This window comes from Mustela putorius, unplaced genomic scaffold, assembly GCF_011764305.1.
Source record: "Mustela putorius furo isolate JIRA1106 unplaced genomic scaffold, ASM1176430v1.1 tig00000275_pilon_pilon_pilon, whole genome shotgun sequence".
NCBI lineage: Eukaryota > Metazoa > Chordata > Mammalia > Carnivora > Mustelidae > Mustela > Mustela putorius.
This window is the reverse complement of record NW_025421341.1, coordinates 13,608,403-13,626,752: the sequence shown is the minus strand read 5'-3', so window position 1 is coordinate 13,626,752 and position 18,350 is coordinate 13,608,403. Positions and strand designations below refer to the sequence as shown.

The 18,350-nt window shown below is 37.5% G+C and overlaps 1 protein-coding gene across 1 annotated transcript in view; it reads right to left on the bottom strand.

Annotated features, from left to right (window-relative positions):
• Window positions 1–18,350, bottom strand: part of PTH2R (parathyroid hormone 2 receptor) — an 88,286-nt gene that overhangs the window by 13,068 nt on the left and 56,868 nt on the right. Inside the window, exons 8-9 of the mRNA XM_004764282.2 lie at window positions 17,710–17,770; window positions 4,142–4,208 (exon numbers count right to left, since the gene is read on the bottom strand). Coding sequence (XP_004764339.2) covers window positions 4,142–4,208; window positions 17,710–17,770 — 128 coding nt within the window. The remainder of the gene's footprint in view (window positions 1–4,141; window positions 4,209–17,709; window positions 17,771–18,350) is intronic.

Here is an 18,350-nt window from a genome sequence, read left to right as displayed (position 1 = left end):
TATTCCCAGATACAAAAAATGCCAATTAATAGAATTACTTCTATTCTAATATTCAAAGCCAGAATTCAGTGAGGGATCCAACTTCTATTTTAAAGTTTTGGTGGAATGCCTAGGAAGCGCAGTTGGTAACTGTCCAGCTCTTAGTTTTGGTTGAGGTCATGATCTCAGGGTCGTGAGAAAGAGCCCTGTATTGGGCTCCATGCTCAGCAGGGAATCTGCTTGAGATTCTCTCTGTTGCTCTCCCTCTGCCCTTCCCTCCTACACTCATGCTTGTTTGTGTGCTCTCTCTCTGTCAAATAAATAAATCTTCAAAAAATAAAATTAAATAAATAAAATTATTGACAAATAATTTTTGATAGCATATATGGAGCATATTTATTTATATAAAACCATGCTACATATAATGCAAGTGTGAAAAGCAAATATTTTATCCAGACTTGATATATAAAATACTATAAACATTACCTTAAAAATGGAAAAAAACTTTTTTCCCATGGAGCGCAAGTGAAAACAACATGGTCAAAAAATGTAGTTATAGGGGCGCCTGGGTGGCTCAGTGGGTTAAGCTGCTGCCTTCGGCTCAGGTCATGATCTCAGGGTCCTGGGATCGAGCCCCACATCGGGCTCTCTGCTCAGCAGGGAGCCTGCTTCCCTTCCTCTCTCTCTGCCTGCCTCTCTGCCTACTTGTGATCTCTCGCTGTCAAATGGATAAATAAAATCTTTAAAAAAAAAATGTAGTTATAATCTTGTTTTGTCACACTAGCTATGTGACCTTTATCTGAGTAGGCTTTAGTTTCCTTCTCTAGAAATGAAAAGCTTCCATGAAATGGACTCAAAGGTTCTGTAATCATACCTAACCTTGCTTTGGGCTCTTATTTAACCTCTTTCCTCTTACCAGTTCTCCAGGGCATCTACTTTGTATGCCAGCTTTATTTCTCCAACAAGTATTTATTGAGTGATCACTATGGGTCAGGAAGCTTGCTAGGTACTAGAAATATAGGCATTTAGGAAAATATGGTCCTTATGGCTTAGTGTACAAGATGGACTTTCAACTCTCAGAAGTTTTATACATTGTGATGATCTAGAGGAAAACCTCACCTTGCTCTTTGGGTATAACAGGTGACCTAATTTAGACTGGAGGCATCAAGAAGGCCACAATGAACAGTTGCATTTAAAGGGAGGGATAGTAGGAAGCACATTGCAGGATTCTAAGAATGCAGCACAGAACATGGAGGAGAGAGGGGTGGACGGGTTCAAGGAACTGAAAGGAAAAAATGTGGATGAGGCATGACATGTAAAGGGTGCGAACACAAGTGACAGGGTCTTCCCTAGACTACTGGGGATGTTGGCTTTTACTGTAAGTGCAGGGAGCTTATTGGGTAGGGACACTGACCCTGAAGTTAGAATCCCACTCTACCATTCACTAACTGTGTGATTGGGAAGTTTCTCTACTTAAAACATCAGATAAATCTATGTAAATAAAGCACTAAGAACAGTGGCCACTGCATGGCACTATGCAGTGTCTGTTGTTATTATTTGCATCATTCTTTCTAGCTTCAGGACACTGAACAGCTGAGAGGAAGGGACACCTCACTCAAAACACTAGGATGGAGTTCAGGGCACATCTCTTCCCTTGCAGACTGGTTCTACAATAAAATGAGGGAATCTTAAAAGGGAACAGTGATAATTGAATTATAATACTAAAACAAAAAGGTAATTCAGTGAACAGAAAGGTGCTCTTGAATCTTTGATTTTTTAAAAAGATTTTAGTTATTTCTTTATTTCAGAAAGAGAGGGTGCATACATCGGGGGAGAGGGAGAGAGAGAGGGAGAGTATCTCAAGCAGGGCTCAATCTCACAACCCTGAGATCGTGACTATGATTTTTAAGATTAAATGGATATTGTGATACTGGAAAAATACTAAAGAATTCTTGCTTTGAAGGTGTCATCATTTAATCAAGACGGTTAAAATGGATTTCATCTAAGTTTTCTTTAAAATGCATATGCAGGGTGCCTGGGTGGTTGGGCGATTGCCTTCAGCTCAGGTCATGATCCTGGAGTCCCAGAATCGAGTCCCGCATCAGGCTCCCTGCTTGGTGGGATGACTGCTTCTCCGTCTGATCTGCCCTCTTCTCATGCTCTCTCTCGCTATCATCCTCTCTCTCAAATAAATAAATAAATAAAATCTTTAAAAAAATAAAATAAAATGCAGATGCACTGAGCATACCATCATTTCTAGCTCCCTTTCCCCAATGGGGAATTTTCTAGAACCTCTATAATCACCTAATTTTATTGTTTCTCTTTGCAATGTAGAAATCCCAGCAAATAAACTTCTCATGCATGTTGACAATGTGAGTAAGTAAGATCTGCAAACAAAAACCAAAGCTTTGGTTAAAAATCAAGTGTTTCAATGGAGGATGTCTCATGATGTATTTTGTCCACTGTTCTTTGCTTCAATTCTTAATTTGGTAAGGATTTCTTGGAGTTTTAATATATCTTTTCTTTTTGTCAAATGAAAACTCATACTTAATGTTCTTAAATTTGCCCACGTTTTCATATAATATTTAATTATCTCGTTTCACAATTCCCGTACAAGGCACTGAGGACACAAAAAAGTAATAAGGCCTAAGTTATCTCCTTAAAAAGAGGATGGTAAGCGATGGACGAACAAACACAGTGGAGGAGGAACTAGGAAGAAAGAAGATGAAAGACTAGCAAGCACAGATGAGGACAGAATATCCGTGGATGAAAGGGACATAAGAGCAGTAAAGGCGAGACACTACTTTATAAAGTTAATTTGTATCTTTAAGTTCACTAATGTTCCCTAGGGATGCAGTTTATCAGTAGATGATTGGATGGGATAGCTCATCACTAGACTAAGATAGCAGTACTTCATTAAAATTAAATGATAACAGTTTATAAATTTAAGTCATTCATTCATTTATCCACAGTCTGTTCCCAGCTTCTCCTAGGACATTGAAATGGGATCTAATTTGCTAAAGGGATGTTTTAGCAAGGATACAAACTGGCTTCTCTAAAAGTCTTCTATATTTTCTTTCTCCCTATAAACATTTACTCAATGGCTTTTTGAAATGATGAGTCCTTTTCAAGCTTCTCTCTTTCTATATCTGCATTTTTCCTATGAGATAAATAAGCTTTTCTCTGATTCTGGATAGATCCTACAAAACCTCAGTCCCATTAATAGTTGTCCCTCTGCTATCAAACATGGCAATATAATGATAAACCTGGTGATGCATTATGTTACAGAAAACAAAATGAGAAATGTGAGAAATTGGAGATCAAAGACAAAAAAAATTTAGTTAAAAATTAGGCTGCTGCATTACTTTCAAGTTAATATGGGAACATAAGTCCTCTTTTTAAGATGTTTATAATCTTGAATTAATACAAGTATAATTTCTTCATCAAACCATGGAGAAGCTAATGAGATAAAATCTTCAAGGGAAATTAAGAATAAACATTTTGGGGACTTGTATTAGACACAAAGAAGTACAAATTTGTTTTCTTTTACAACACACATGTAATAATATATAGGTGAAATATAACAGACAGAAAAGGTCCATGCAATATGCATTGTTTTCTCCAGTCTTTTCCTCATGACCTATCCGACAGGGTTTTGTGGGCTATGTTTCCATACAGAATCATCTTAACTCCTTGGGGATAGCGTGCCAAGGAAGAGCTTTAGTCAATGCTTTATAATGAATCATACTATCATTTTTCTCTCTCTCAGTAATTCCTCCATTCTCTGGTTATTTGCCTCCTTCTTCTGACCTACTACCAAGTGATCAGAACGTTAAAGTGGAGCTCTAATATTATGTATGCAAAGGGGGAAAAGTTTTAGACCTTCCAGCTCCTTGAACATGTAAATGTTCACAGATATTTTGAAGCCCCAGAATTGAATCTATGTGCTAGCTGATTAAAGGGAGGGTGTGTGCTTTATGTATGGATCTCAGTGTCACCTGTGAATATTAGTATGATCCCCAGTCCAGACTCTCCCAACAGCTATTGCTGTAAGGCAAGTCTCCTAAACCTTTGTAGAACAAAGTAAGGTCTTGGTTTTAGCAGCAGTTTAATTATGCATCCTTTTTTCTTTCTTTCCACAACATAAGCTTTTAACACTTACCCCAATAGCTGCTAAGATTGGGGCTTGGTAAATCCACTTGATGTTTCCAGCACTAAGTTCCCAGCATCTGAGACATGAAAAAGAACTTTCATGAATAAATTGGCAAACGAAATAGGCAGTGAGAATTAAGTAGCATTTAAGTTTTACTGAACATTCCAGTCCCAAGCTTTTGATTAAAAAGTAAGTAGACAAAAAGAAATCTCGTAAAACACCCAAACCAGTAAAAAATGTGTACTAAATGTGTTACTAAAACCAGTAAAAAAAAAAGTATAATAGGACCTAGTTTCTATACTATTAGCTATAGAAGATTATAAATATTCTTTTCAGAGCCACAAAAAGTTATTGTTTTTTAAATATGATGCACTGGTCCCTGAATTGATCTGGATATCTATTAGACCATTCTGAACACCCACTAAATCAGTCTGTGATGTAAGAAGATATATCTGAATCTCTACAAACAATATCTCAGGGAGTTGGTCTTGAGGTATGAAGCAGGGAGCAGTGATTCAGTGGGCAGCTATTGGAAGATAAATGGAAGGGGGAGGGAGCATCTGGAACACAAAAGCCTCCCTCGCTGGGGACCAGGCACAGACTTGCAGACTGGTAGTAGCAGGAAAAGGACTTTAGGGCAGCCCCCCAGACTGAAACCTGGAGGTGCCGGGGGGTGGGGGTCCTGCGGAGGGGCACATGGGAACTGGAGGCAACTGGCAGTTTTAGAAGCACAAAGGGCAGAGATGTGCCTGGACCTGGAAGCAAGGGCTGGGAGTGCTGCTGTGGGATGTACAACCCAGGATGTGGGTTTTGGCAGCACAGACAGAAGTGGGGAAGGTGTGGTCTGGAGAGCTCACCAAACAGACAGATTTCTCTGTTGAGACAGAGGTTTGGATACAGTCACTTCTGCTCTGACTCTTGGTGGGGATGCAGAAAGCTGCCAGAGAAAGTTGCCAGAGAACAAAATCCCCCCAAAAGCAGTTTTCACTGAGCCCATTCCCTCCCAAAGGGGGTAGGGCAACTCCACCCAAATCGGGTTGCCTGAGTAAGAGCATGGCAGTCCCCTCCCCCAGAAGACATTCTCAAAGAACAAGAGACTGACAACCCTAAGGTCCCTATAAAACAGGTGTATCCTGCTTGGGTTGTGGTCAATAATTTGGACTCTGTACATTCCCTCAATGACCCCTCAACAGAATGCCTAAGAGGAGGAACTCCCAACATAGGAAAAACTCAAGAGACCGTGATTTCTGCCGCAGAACTAATGGATATGGATTTAAGCAAGATGTCAGAAATAGACTTCAGGGTAACAGTTACGCAGATAATAGCTAGGATGGAGAAAACAATTAATGACAACATAGATTCTCTAAGGGCAGACATGAGAGCTGATCTGGCAGGACTCAAAAATGTTATCAATGAGACCCAATCCAATCTAGACACTCTAACAGCTAGGGCAAGCTAGGCAGAAAAACGAATTAGTGATCTAGAAGACAAACTGATAGAAAAGAAGGAACAGGCTTGTTTAAGCCTGGAACAAATAGCTTAAAATCCATAAAACAGAATAAGAGAAATAAATGATGCCATAAAATATTCCAATGTCAGAATTATTGGGATCCCTGAGGGGCTGGCGAGAGAGGACCAGAAGTTATATTTGAGCAAACTGTAGCCAAGAACATCCTTAATCTGGGGAATGATACAAGAATTTGTGTCCTAGAGGCAGAGAGGACTTCTCCCAAGATCAAGGAAAACAGACCAATGCCCCATTATGTAACAGTAAAACGTGCAAATCTTAGAACCAAGGAAACCCCTCAAGGGCAGTTAGAAGGAAGATATTCATTACATACAGAGGGACGAACATGAGAATAATGTCAGACCTGTCCACAGAGACCTGGCAAGCTAAAAAGGGCTGGCAAGACATAGTCAGAGTAGTAAATGAGAAGGACATGCAGCCAAGAATTCTTTATCCAGCAAGGCTATCATTAAGAATGGATGGAGAGATAAGGAGCTTCCAGGACTGACAGAAACTGAAAGAATATGTGACCACTAAGCTGGCCCTGCAAGAAATATTAAGGGTGGGGGGTCTAGAAAAGGAGAAATACTCCAAGAATGATATAGAACTGAAATATACAGAGACAATTCATAGATACAAGGACTTCACAGGCAACATGATGACAATAAAATCATATCTGCCAATAATCACTCTCAATGTGAACAGCCTAAGTGCTCCCATAAAATGGCACAGGATTGCAGATTGGATAAAAAGACAGGACCCATCCATATGCTGTCCACAAGAGACTCATTTTGAACCTAAAGATACATCCAGACTGAAAGCGAAGGGATGGAGAGCCATGTCTCATGCCAATGGACCTCAAAAGAAAGCTGGGGTAGCAATTCTCATTAGAATTTAAACCAAAGACTGTAGTTAGAGATACAGAAGGACACTATATCATTAAAGGGTCTATCCAACAAGAAGATCTAATAATTGTAAATATCTATGCCCCCAACATAGGAGCAGCCAACTACATAAGCCAACTATTAACCAAAATAAAGAGACATATTGATAATAATACGTTAATAGTAGGAGACCTGAACACTCCAATTTCAGCAATAGACAGATGATCTAAGCAGAAAATCAACAAAGAAACTTTGAAGTTTCATTTAAACCAAAGACTGTAGTTAGAGATACAGAAGGACACTATATCATTAAAGGGTCTATCCAACAAGAAGATCTAATAATTGTAAATATCTATGCCCCCAACATAGGAGCAGCCAACTACATAAGCCAACTATTAACCAAAATAAAGAGACATATTGATAATAATACGTTAATAGTAGGAGACCTGAACACTCCAATTTCAGCAATAGACAGATGATCTAAGCAGAAAATCAACAAAGAGCTTTGAAGGACATGCTGGACCAGATGGACCTCAGACATATATACAGAACCTTCCACCCTAAAACAACAGAATACACATTCCTCTCAAGCATACATATAAATTTCTCCAGGACAGACCACATACTAGATCACAAATCAGGTCTCAACTGATACCAAAAGATTGAGACTATTCCCTGCATATTCTCAGCCCATAATAACTTGAAACTGGAATTCAATCTCAAGAAAAAGTTTGGAAGAAATTCAAATACTTGGAAGTTACAGACCATCCTGCTCAAGAATGTTTGGGTCAACCAGGAAGTCAAAGAAGAACTTAAACAATTCCTGGAAACCAGTGAGAATGAAAACACATTGGTCCAAGACCTATAGGATATGGCAAAGGCGGTCCTAAGGGGGAAATACATAGCCATCCAAGCCTCCCTCAAAAAAAAAAAAAAAAAAAGAGTCACTTATGGTTTGTCTCCCTCCATAAGTGACTCTTAATCTCACAAAACAAACTGAGGGTTGCTGGGGGGAGGGGCTTTGGGAGAAGGGGGTGGGATTATGGACATTGGGGAGGGTATGGCTTTGGTGAGTGCTGTGAAGTGTGTAAACCTGGTGATTCACAGACCTGTACCCCTGGGGATAAAAATATATGTTTATAAAAAATAAAAAATTTAAAAAAATTTTAAAAAATAAAATAAAATAGAAAAAAATAGAAAGGTCCTGAATACACAAACTATCAACCACAAATTAAGCCTAACGCATGCATAAGAAAGAAAATAATTAAGATTAGAGCAGAGATCAATGAATTAGAAATCAAAAATATAGTAGAACAAATCAATGAAACTAGAAGCTGATCCTTTGGAAGAATTAATAAGATTGATAAACCACTGGCCAGACATAACCAAAAGAAAAGAGAAAGGACCCAAATTAGTAAAATTATGAATGAAAGGGGAGAGATCATGACTAATACCAAGGAAATAGAAACAAACACTAAAAATTATTACTAATAGCTACATGGCAATAAATTAAGCAATCTGGAGGAAATGAATGCATTCCTGGAAAGCTATAAACTACCAAGACTGAAATAGGAAGAAATTGACAACCTGAATAGACCAATAACCAGTAATGAGATTGAAGCAATGATCAAAACCTCCCAAAATACAAGATTCTACAACCTGATGGAGTCCCTGGGGAATTCTACCAAGAAATCAAAGAAGAAATAATTCCTAATACCCTGAAGTTGTTTCAAAATATAGAAACAGGAGGAAAACTACCAGATTTATTCCATGAGGTCAGCATTACCTTGATTCCCAAACCAGCAAAGACCCCCTCAAAAGGAAGAATTTCAGACCAATATCCCTGATGAATATGGATGCCAAAATTCTCAACAAAATCCTAGCTAATAGGAACCAATAATACATTAAAAGGATTAGCCACCACAACCAGGTAGGATTTATCCTTGGGATGCAAGGGTGGTTCATTATTCACAAATCAATCAATGTGATGGAACATATTAATAAAAGAAGAGAGAAGAACCACATGGTTCTCTCAGCTGATGCAGAAAAAGCATTTGACAAAATACAACATCCATTCCTGATTAAAACTCTTCAAAGTATAGGGATAGAGGGAACATTCCTCAACTTCATAAAATCTATCTAGGAAAAACCCACAGCAAATATCATTCTCAATGAGGAGAAACATACAGCCTTTCCATTGAGATCAGGAACACAACAGGGATGCCCACTCTTGCCACTATTGTTCAACATAGTACTAGAAGTCCTAGCAACAGCAATCAGAAAACAAAAAGAAATAAGAGGCATTCAAATTGACAAAGAAGAAATCAAACTCTCTCTCTTCACAGATGACATGACGCGTAATGTGGAAAACTGAAAAGACTCCACCCCAAAAGTACTAAAACTCATACAGCAATTCAGTAATGTGGTAGGATATAAAACCAATGCACAGAAATCAGATGCTTTTCTATACACTAACAATATAACTGTAGAAAGAGAAATTAAAGAATCAATTCCATTTACAATAGCACCCAAACTCACAAGATACCTTGGAATAAACCTAACAAAAAAGGTAAGGATCTATACTCTAGGAACTACAGAACACTAATGAAAGAAATCAAAGAAGACACAAAAAGATGGAAAAACACTCCATGCTCATGGAATGGAAGAATAAATAATGTTAAAATGTCTATCCTGTCCAGAGCAATCTACATTTTCAATGCCATCTCAATCAAAATACCAATAACATTTTTCAAATTGCTGGAACAAACAATCCTAAAATTTGTATGGAACTAGTAAAGACCCCAAATGGTCAAGAAAAAGAAAAACAAAGGTGGGGGCATCGCATTGTCTGACTTCAAGCTATATTACAGAGCTATGATCACCAAGACAGCATGGTACTGGCACAAAAACAAATACATAGACCAATGGAACAGACTGGAGAGCCCAGGTATGGACCCTCAACTCTATGGTCAAATAATCTCCAAAAGAAGAAGGAAAAAATATACAATGGAAAAAAGATAGTCTCTTCAGTAAATGGTGCTTGGAAAATTAGATAGCCATATACAGAAGAATGAAACTGGACCGTTCTCTTACACCATACACAAAGATAAACTCAAAATGGATGAAAGACCGAATGGGAAAGGAATCCATCAAAATCCTAGAGAAGAATGTAGGCAGTAACCTCTTCGACATTGGCCACAGCAACTTCTTTCAAGACATGTCTCCAAAGGCAAGGGAAACAAAAGCAAAAATGAACTTTTGGGACTTCATCAAGACAAAAGTCTTCTGCACAGCAAAGGAAACAGTCAACAAAACAAAGAGGCAACCCACAGAACAGAAGATATTTGCAAAAGACACTACAGACAAGAGGCTGGTATCCAAGGTCTGGAAAGAATTCTCATACTCAACACCCAAAAAACTAATAATCAAGTCAAAAAATGGGCAGAAGACATGTAGAGATAGTATTCAAAAGAAGACACATGAAAAAAGTTTCATTATCATTAGCCATCAGGTAAATTCATATCAAAATCACATTGAGATACCACCTTATACCAGTTAGAATAGCAAAAATTGACAAATCAAAAAATGACAAATGTTAGAGAGGTTGTGGAGAAAGGGGAACCCTCTTATACTGTTGGTGGGAATGAAAGTTGGTACATCCACTTTGGAAAACAGTGTGGAGGTTCCTCAAAAAATTAAAAATAGAGCTACCTATGACCAGCAATTGCACTACTGGATATTTACCCCAAAGACACAGATGTAGTGAAAAGAAGACCCATATGCATCCCAATGTTCATAGCAATGTTCACAATAGCCAAACTGTGGAAAGATCTGAGATCTCCTTCAATAGACAAATAGATAAAGAAGATGTGGTTCATAATACAATGGAATATTACTCAGACATCAGGATGGATGAATATCCAACTTTTACATCAATATAGATGGGACTGGAGGAGATTATTCTAGGTGAAATAAGTCCCAGAGAAAGTCAGTTATCATATGGTTTCACTTATTTGTGGAATGTAAGGAACAGCATGGAAGACGTTAGGAGAAGGAAGGGAAAAATGAGGCAGGGAAATCGGAGCGGGGGAAGCAAACCATGAGAGACTCTAAGAAACAAATTGAAGGGAGGAGAGTGGAGGGATGGGTTAGCTAGTGGTGGGTATTAAGGAGGGCACATATTGCATGGAGCACTGGGTGTTATATGCAAACAATCATGGAACACTACATCAAAAATGAATGATGTACTATATAGTGACTAACATAATAAAAATAAATAAATACATAAATACATAAATGTGGTGCACATGGAGGCACCTGAGTGCCTCAGTTGGTTGAAAGTCCAACTCTTGGTTTGGGCTCAGGTCATGATCTTGGGGTTGTGGGATAGATCCCCATGTCAGGCTCCATGACCAGTAAAGAGTCTTCTTCCCCGCTTCCTCTCCTTCCGCCCTTCCCTCCCCATTCTCTCTCTCTCTCTCTCTCTCTGAAATAATCTTAAATAAATAAGTAAGTAAATAAATGGGGTGCACCTGATACTTCATTTTTCTTATCACAGGGAAGATAAAGTCCTCTTACTTCCAGAAGCTCTACCAATTTTATGCTATACTTCCACATGCTATAGAATACTGACAATAATGCAAATCATTCTTACCATCGAAATGCAATAAAAAGCTGACAGTAATGCAAATGATTCTTGTTGGTAGAAATGCAACAGAAAACTAGATGCAAATGATTTTTGTGCTTAGAAATGAAAACTAGTTGTGTTCAATGAAATGTGACTGATCATTGCCTTATAAATGCCTTATGAATTGTTGCAAGTATTTATAAATTTATTTCAGGGTTCATTTTGCTAAACACATGCATGTGATTTCTTTATTTCTTCTCTGAACAAGTTATAACATCTGGTTCCTTCAATAATTAGGGAGTTTAAAAAAAATCTTTGACAAGTGCTCATTTTATATCTGCATAAAATCCATGATTTTATCTTTAACTTTAAAAGTTCATTTTTAGCATTACTTAATAAAAACACTATGTAATTTACCTATTTGTTATGTTTATCTTCTGCTTCACTCCCACCCCAGCTAGAATTTAGTTTCCGCATGAACAAGGATCATTGTTCTTATTTTCTGATGTATTTTAAGTGCCTAAAATAATACGAAGCATATAGATAATCAAAAATATTTGTTAGATTGAACTGAATTCAAGGTAAGTTTGACTCAATCTCACTCAACCTGGTTTATTATGTCGTTTTTACACTGAAATAAATGCAACAGTATTGAGAAAAATTAGTTCCACTTGAAACTGTAATGTAGCTTTAAACTTTGAAGATACATAATACTTTGAAACTCTGAAGATACATAATACTTTGAAACTTTGAAGATACATAATACTTTGAAGATATATAAATAAAATCCTCCATTTCTTTCTCCTTAGACAAAATCTAGCATTGATTGTGGGGATAATAAATGAAATTTTATAAAGAAATTTTAGGGATATAATTGTAATTTTTTAATTCTAGATGATAAACTTATCAAGAAGTTACTTTTAAATTAATGAATAAATTCTGGATAACAGAAAGCTATTTCAATTATTCCTTGAAGGTAAAACACTTTCAGGACATAGATAATGACTACGTGTTTTTACATTTTAATATTTTCATATAGAATATTTAATATTCTCATTTCAAAAATCAAACTGTATAAAAAGACAGCCATGGAGACATCTCAGTCCTTCCCATGTTCCTATCTTCCTCGGCCCTGTGTCTCTTTGTATAGGTGATGTTACCTAACATCTTTTATTACTTTATTTTACATGCTTCTAGTGTTTTCTTATGGATATACAGATAAAAATATTATCATCTTATTTTCCCCTACCCTACAAAAAAATGCAATGTATACTCCATTCAGCAACTGGCTCTTTCCTTTTCATAGTATATTTTTTATTTCTTTCCATATCAGTACCAAGACAGCTCAGTAGGACAGCATTCCATTGGAAGGATGTCTCACAGTGGAATCAACTAGACCTCAAAACCAAAATGTAATTCAGGTCCCACCACATTGAAATCTGCAAAGTCAATGGACTTGAAGTTTGCATAACATGGAAATATCAAAGACAGGGAAATTTTGCATTTGCATGTTATTAAACATTTCCTAGCATTCTTTGCACGCATCTATGCTTCACATTATTCAACCAGACAAGGATAAAAGAGTGTTCCTGAGTAGTGCAGCACGTCTATCACATTATCCTAAAAATATTCTCTACTATATAGAAAGTGGCATATCCGAAAATAAATAAATTGAAAAAATTTTTTAAAAAAAGAAAAAAAGAAAGTGGCATATATGATTGTATTAATATAAATTGAATACCGATTCAATTCTAGCTATGAGACTCCTAGATTCTGTAAATTTTCTTTTTGCTTTGGCATTTGGTAATATCTTCACAATCCTCTTTCTTTCCCTCAGTAGCATTTCATCATTGTGTCTCCTAAAACATTACAACTCAATTGCACAATTCCAGGTTGGCAAAATACTTATATTTGGAAATAGGTCAAAACCAGCTACCTCTAAAAACAGAAAAAACTTGACTTTAATAGTTTTCAATGTCAAAGCTTCAAATTTGCCCTTTGATATGAAAGGCAACTGAGATTTCAGAATTTTTTTTAAAGGAAAACACTATCAATCCTTGTTTTTCATTAACTCTTTCCTATCCCAGCTCACACTGTGTTTGTTAACACAGCTAGAAACTACCCTCTATTCAGACTTTGTAAATGTAATTTTAACGCTCTAGAAAATGCAGAAATGAATGTCAGTAAAAATGCAGTTCTGAAAGGTAAGGATGAGGCACCCAGTTCTGCCTAGAAAGTAGAAACTCTCTACAGCCAAGATTAGGAATAGGAAATGCATGTTCTGCAGGAGGAATCCAGTGAAATGAACACTGCATTGTGTCCATAACTCACATTCTGAGAAGAGGAAGTACAGAAGCTCTGAGACCCATGCAGATTTCCTAGAAATGATAGAGGTTATCTTGTCTTGGTCCTTTGCATTACAGGACCCGCCTTTCCTGCCATCATTCCATTTCCTTTGCATGAGCAGGGAAAAGGTAATGAGGTATCATATAGGGTGTTTCACTTTGGCAAGTAAAAGGAGAAACAAAAATACTCACCTTATAAGCTCATTTGTCCAATCAAAACTTTTCAACTTTCTTACCCTACCTAAGTCAAATAACTTTTGATAGAATTTCAGAACTGTAAGACTTCAATATTACCTAGAATGTCTTCAAAACTGGATCTGATTTGCTTACCTCTAAATGGCCAGGATGCAGAGAAAATCAGAGTTCTAGCTTTGAAAGTCCAGATCAGAAAAAGAAGGATCTCAAATGTAAGAGATAGGAGCAGAGACCCCACCTGTCCTTTGGAGATGCTCCAAGCTCGAACTTTGTGACAGAGGACTATATGTAGGTCAGATTACTTGCAAGAAAGCCCTCAAAAACTCTCTATCTAGAGAGAAGATGAATTCTAAGAAAAATCAAATTAAGGCAATTTTGAAATCATGCTATGTATATGATAATACAGTTTTATTTTATATGCAAAATAAATATAAAATGACCCCTTAACCCAATTATCCTGCTCAGATCAGGGCACTATAGAATTCAAGATTTTATTCTGAGTTGGTATGAATAAATGTTTTGCACAGAGGAGTCAACATGATCTAACACCTTTAATTTTTTTACATTAACTCAACTGTTTTAAAGAAATATTCAATATCAGTTGCATTTTTTAAATATTATGCAGCTCAAAAATAAACTTTTTTCCTTAAAAAATAATAATTTTTCCTTGAAAATACATGACTGTTAATGGTTTATTATTTAGTTCATAATTTTCAAGAAATAATACAACATAACTAAGAAAACTAATTATCTAATTCGATATAAAGTGCGTTTGTGAATATACTTGCTTGCATTCTGTGCTCAAGGCTTGGAATGTCTGTTGAATGGATGAATGAGTCAAAACTGCTACAGGCTGTGAAAATGCAACCTGATATCTCTGGGTCTCATTTTATTCATCTGGCAAATGAGGGATTAAACCAAAAAATGCCTTGGGATTTACTTTCTCTAAAACGTCAAATGTAAGTTTTATGGTTCCACATCTCAGGTAAAAGTATTTAGCATTATCTAGTACCTCTTTACTGACACAACCCACCCCCCAAGAAATCAAATATCAGACACTCTAAGTTTTCTTTGACATTTCCAGTATCATTGTACACATATAGCAATGATGATATTGTTGATAATATTAACCCTCAACTATTAACCTAATGTTTGTATAGAAGCTGGAGTTTACAAAGTCTTTTCATAAATGGGCTTTCATTGGATTTTCAAATCTACCCCCAGCAGACTCAATCTTACTCACAGCCACGAATATTCCCATTTTACAAATGGGAAGGCCTTGACTGAGAGAAACTGCCACAATTAACGAATGGACGAGAAAACACATTTCCGAGTGACTCACAACTTGCATGAGTCAAACTTTATCTTTGCTCAATAGACACTTAGCAAATGGAGGAAAGTGGCAAAATAGATCCGTAAGAACTAATCGGCAAGTTTTGGACAGTTCTCTATTGTAAAACAGAGAATTTTACTCCAGCCCATTTATAACTCATAATTTTTTAATCTGACAGTTATAGATGAACATCAAGAGAAATAAGATAGTATGTAAGAAAGAGATTAATTATAGAATCTACATACAAAATGCTAAGGAATTTGATGAAGATTTTACATGGGGAAATAGCACCTTGGAAACACACTGAAGTGGTAGCGTACTTGTAGCTATGGCTTTCCCTTCTGAACACCATGAAAGGTGGATATAATTTTATCATGTGAATGAGAAAAACATGTGCCAGTAGACAATGCTGTATGCTTACATGCAGTACAAATACACAAGCTTGAACTCATACCTACGTAAAAACTGTGAACTACTGAAAAGTCCAAGACAGGTGATGGACTATTTCTGACCAAGAGAGTAGGAAGAACTACAAGGGGTAGAAGGACAAAGAGTAGATAAAATGAAGGTAAGAAAACCTGTCCAGTGTACAAGGGGCGTTGTCCACCACGCACTCCTCATTATCAGGGGTGTTTGAGCAACTGAAGGGTGAACAGCTGTCAGTGATACTGTAAAAGGAATCCCTCTTCAACACTCCTCCTCCACAGAAAATAAATACCAGTGATCTTAATAGAAACCTCTAGTCTTCCCATAGTAGTTATTGAGTGCCTCTGGAGCCTAACTGTCTAGAAAATTCCTTCTCTACTATTTGTGGCTATGCAATACGAGGTACAGTTTTCTGGCCTCAGTCTCATAGGGTTGGTAGGAAGTGCAAATAAGTTAATATTTGCAGAACCCTTTAAAGTGTGTGGAATGTGGGTATCATTTAAAAATGTTAGCTTCATCTTTATTATGACTTTTCTCCAATTTTCCCTCAGTGTCCTGGCAATGATCTTTATACAATGCAAATTTGTTGTCATGATCACTGAAAAAAAAAAAAATGCCGAAAATCCTAGTATAACCTATGAAGGTCTGGAAGATCTGGCCCCCATCTCTTCTCCAGCTTCATTTATAAGCTCTAATTTTAGCAGAATCAAGGCTCCATGGACTTGATAGGATAAATATCATCAGTTAAGATTAATGAAAAAATAAGTCCTGCTTTCTAATGGAATAACAATAAACAAAAAACATTATTTTTTATCAAACATTATGCATAGGTATAAATTAATGAAATAATTAAAGGACTAATACTTGTTAATAAATAAAATAAATAAAATGCTCTTTAAATGAACCCCAGTCTACTTGAAAATCCTATTGAATCACAAGGCTGGATTCCAATTCTAACGTGCATTTGTTTTCTTTTTTGAAAACATTTAATTGTGCTATAGAAGACCAAAAAAAAAAAAAATGGGATGGATAAAACCCATAGTTTGCATCAAATTCAACTAAATAGGTAATAAGTGGACCCCATGCATGTTAAACGTAAGTATAACTAGACACTAAATATTCATGATACACCTGGGGCACCTGGGTGGCCCAGTCAGTTAAGCCTCTGATTCTTGGGACGCCTGGGTGGCTCAGTTGGTTAAGCAGCTGCCTTCGGCTCAGGTCATGATCCCAGCGTCCTGGGATTGAGTCCCACATCGGGCTCCTTGCTCCGCAGGGAGCCTGCTTCTCCCTCTGCCTCTGCCTTCCACTTTGTCTGCCTGTGCTCGCTCTCCCTCTGTCTCTCTCTGACAAATAAATAAATAAAATCTTTAAAAAAAAAAAAAAAGCCTCTGATTCTTGGTTTCAGCTCATGTCACAACCTCAAGGCAGTGAGATCAAGCCCAGCATTGGGCTCCATGCTAACTACAGTCAGCTTAAGATTCTCTCCCCTTCTCTCTCTGCCTCTCCCCCCAACTGCATCTCTATCTTTCTAAAATAAATAAATAAAATCTTAATAAATAAATAAACACTCATGATACACCAAATATATGAGGCACAAAATATTCCCTGATACACAGGAAGTGCTCAATATTCTTAACATCTTAATTCAGCCACTGATTGGTGAAACCCATCCCACATACCCTTTGCCCAAGACACACAAATAAAACCCAAAGCTGTTTAGCAGGCTAACTAGCAAGCTACAGCTACAACCAGGCATAGTTGCTTCCCAAAATATGAAAAAGCAAATGTGTATCCTTGGCCCAAGGCACCTTCTGTCTGTGGGTCTCCTTGCTGCAATCTCATCTCTGGGCTTCATACCCACACCATGAAGTGGGGAAGGCTGATGTAGAACAGATCTGAAAATTGCCCATCCTGGGACCCAGGTGGTGGGTCCTTCCACATGCTTACATCATATCCTGTGATAACTTAACCATCCCCTTCCCCTGCTTCTCACAATATATTTTTAAATGCTATTATACACCGAAGAGGTCAAGCATCCTAAGTTGGTCTGTGACCATGGTCTTCTGTCCCATGACCTCTGGGATTGGCTAGCTTACTGGTAATGTATCAAAGGCTACAATCACATCAAGGTATTTCCTACGTGACATCCCTGGGAGGACGTGTGATCAACAACAGCAGCCAAGTGTCAGTTCCAGGCAGGAAAACTGAGTCTTGAGAAAATCGGAGGTGCTCTCTTTACCTCTCGTTTTTCACTCACCTTGCATCAGCCAGAGTTGCTCGTGCCACAGCCCAGGCCACAGCAAATGCTGCTGGGAACCCTGCAATCAAAAAAGGATTCAGAGACCATATTTAAGATGAAGGAAATTTTTTAATCTCATACTCAACACAAATAAGAATATACTATTACAAGTTGAAAGAGAGGGGCGCCTGGGTGGCTCAATGGGTTAAGCCTCTGCCTTCTGCTCAGATCATGTACTCAGGGTCCTGGGTTCAAGCCCCACATCAGGCTATCTGCTCAGCAGGGAGCCTGCTTCCCCATCTCTCTCTACCTGTCTCTCTGCCTACTTGTGATCTCTCTCTCTCTCTGTCAAATAAGTAAATAAAATCTAAGTAAATAAAAACTAAAAATTTAGAAAGTTGAGAGAGAAAAACAGATATGAAAAATGTTGATATATCAACAAGAAATTCCACTTAATTATCATCTTGCCCATTCAAAAAAATGAGCAGGTACATTGCTGTCATTTGTTCCTAAAAGTCTAAAGATTGAAGGTTGACCCAATTTTCTCTTGAGGGATATATCCCTCAAGCTATACTGGGAGGGGACAAAAGTTACTGGGGCCAGAAGCAGGCAGCAGTTTGAGCACTGGACTTGACTCTTGCCACCCTGACAGCTACAGG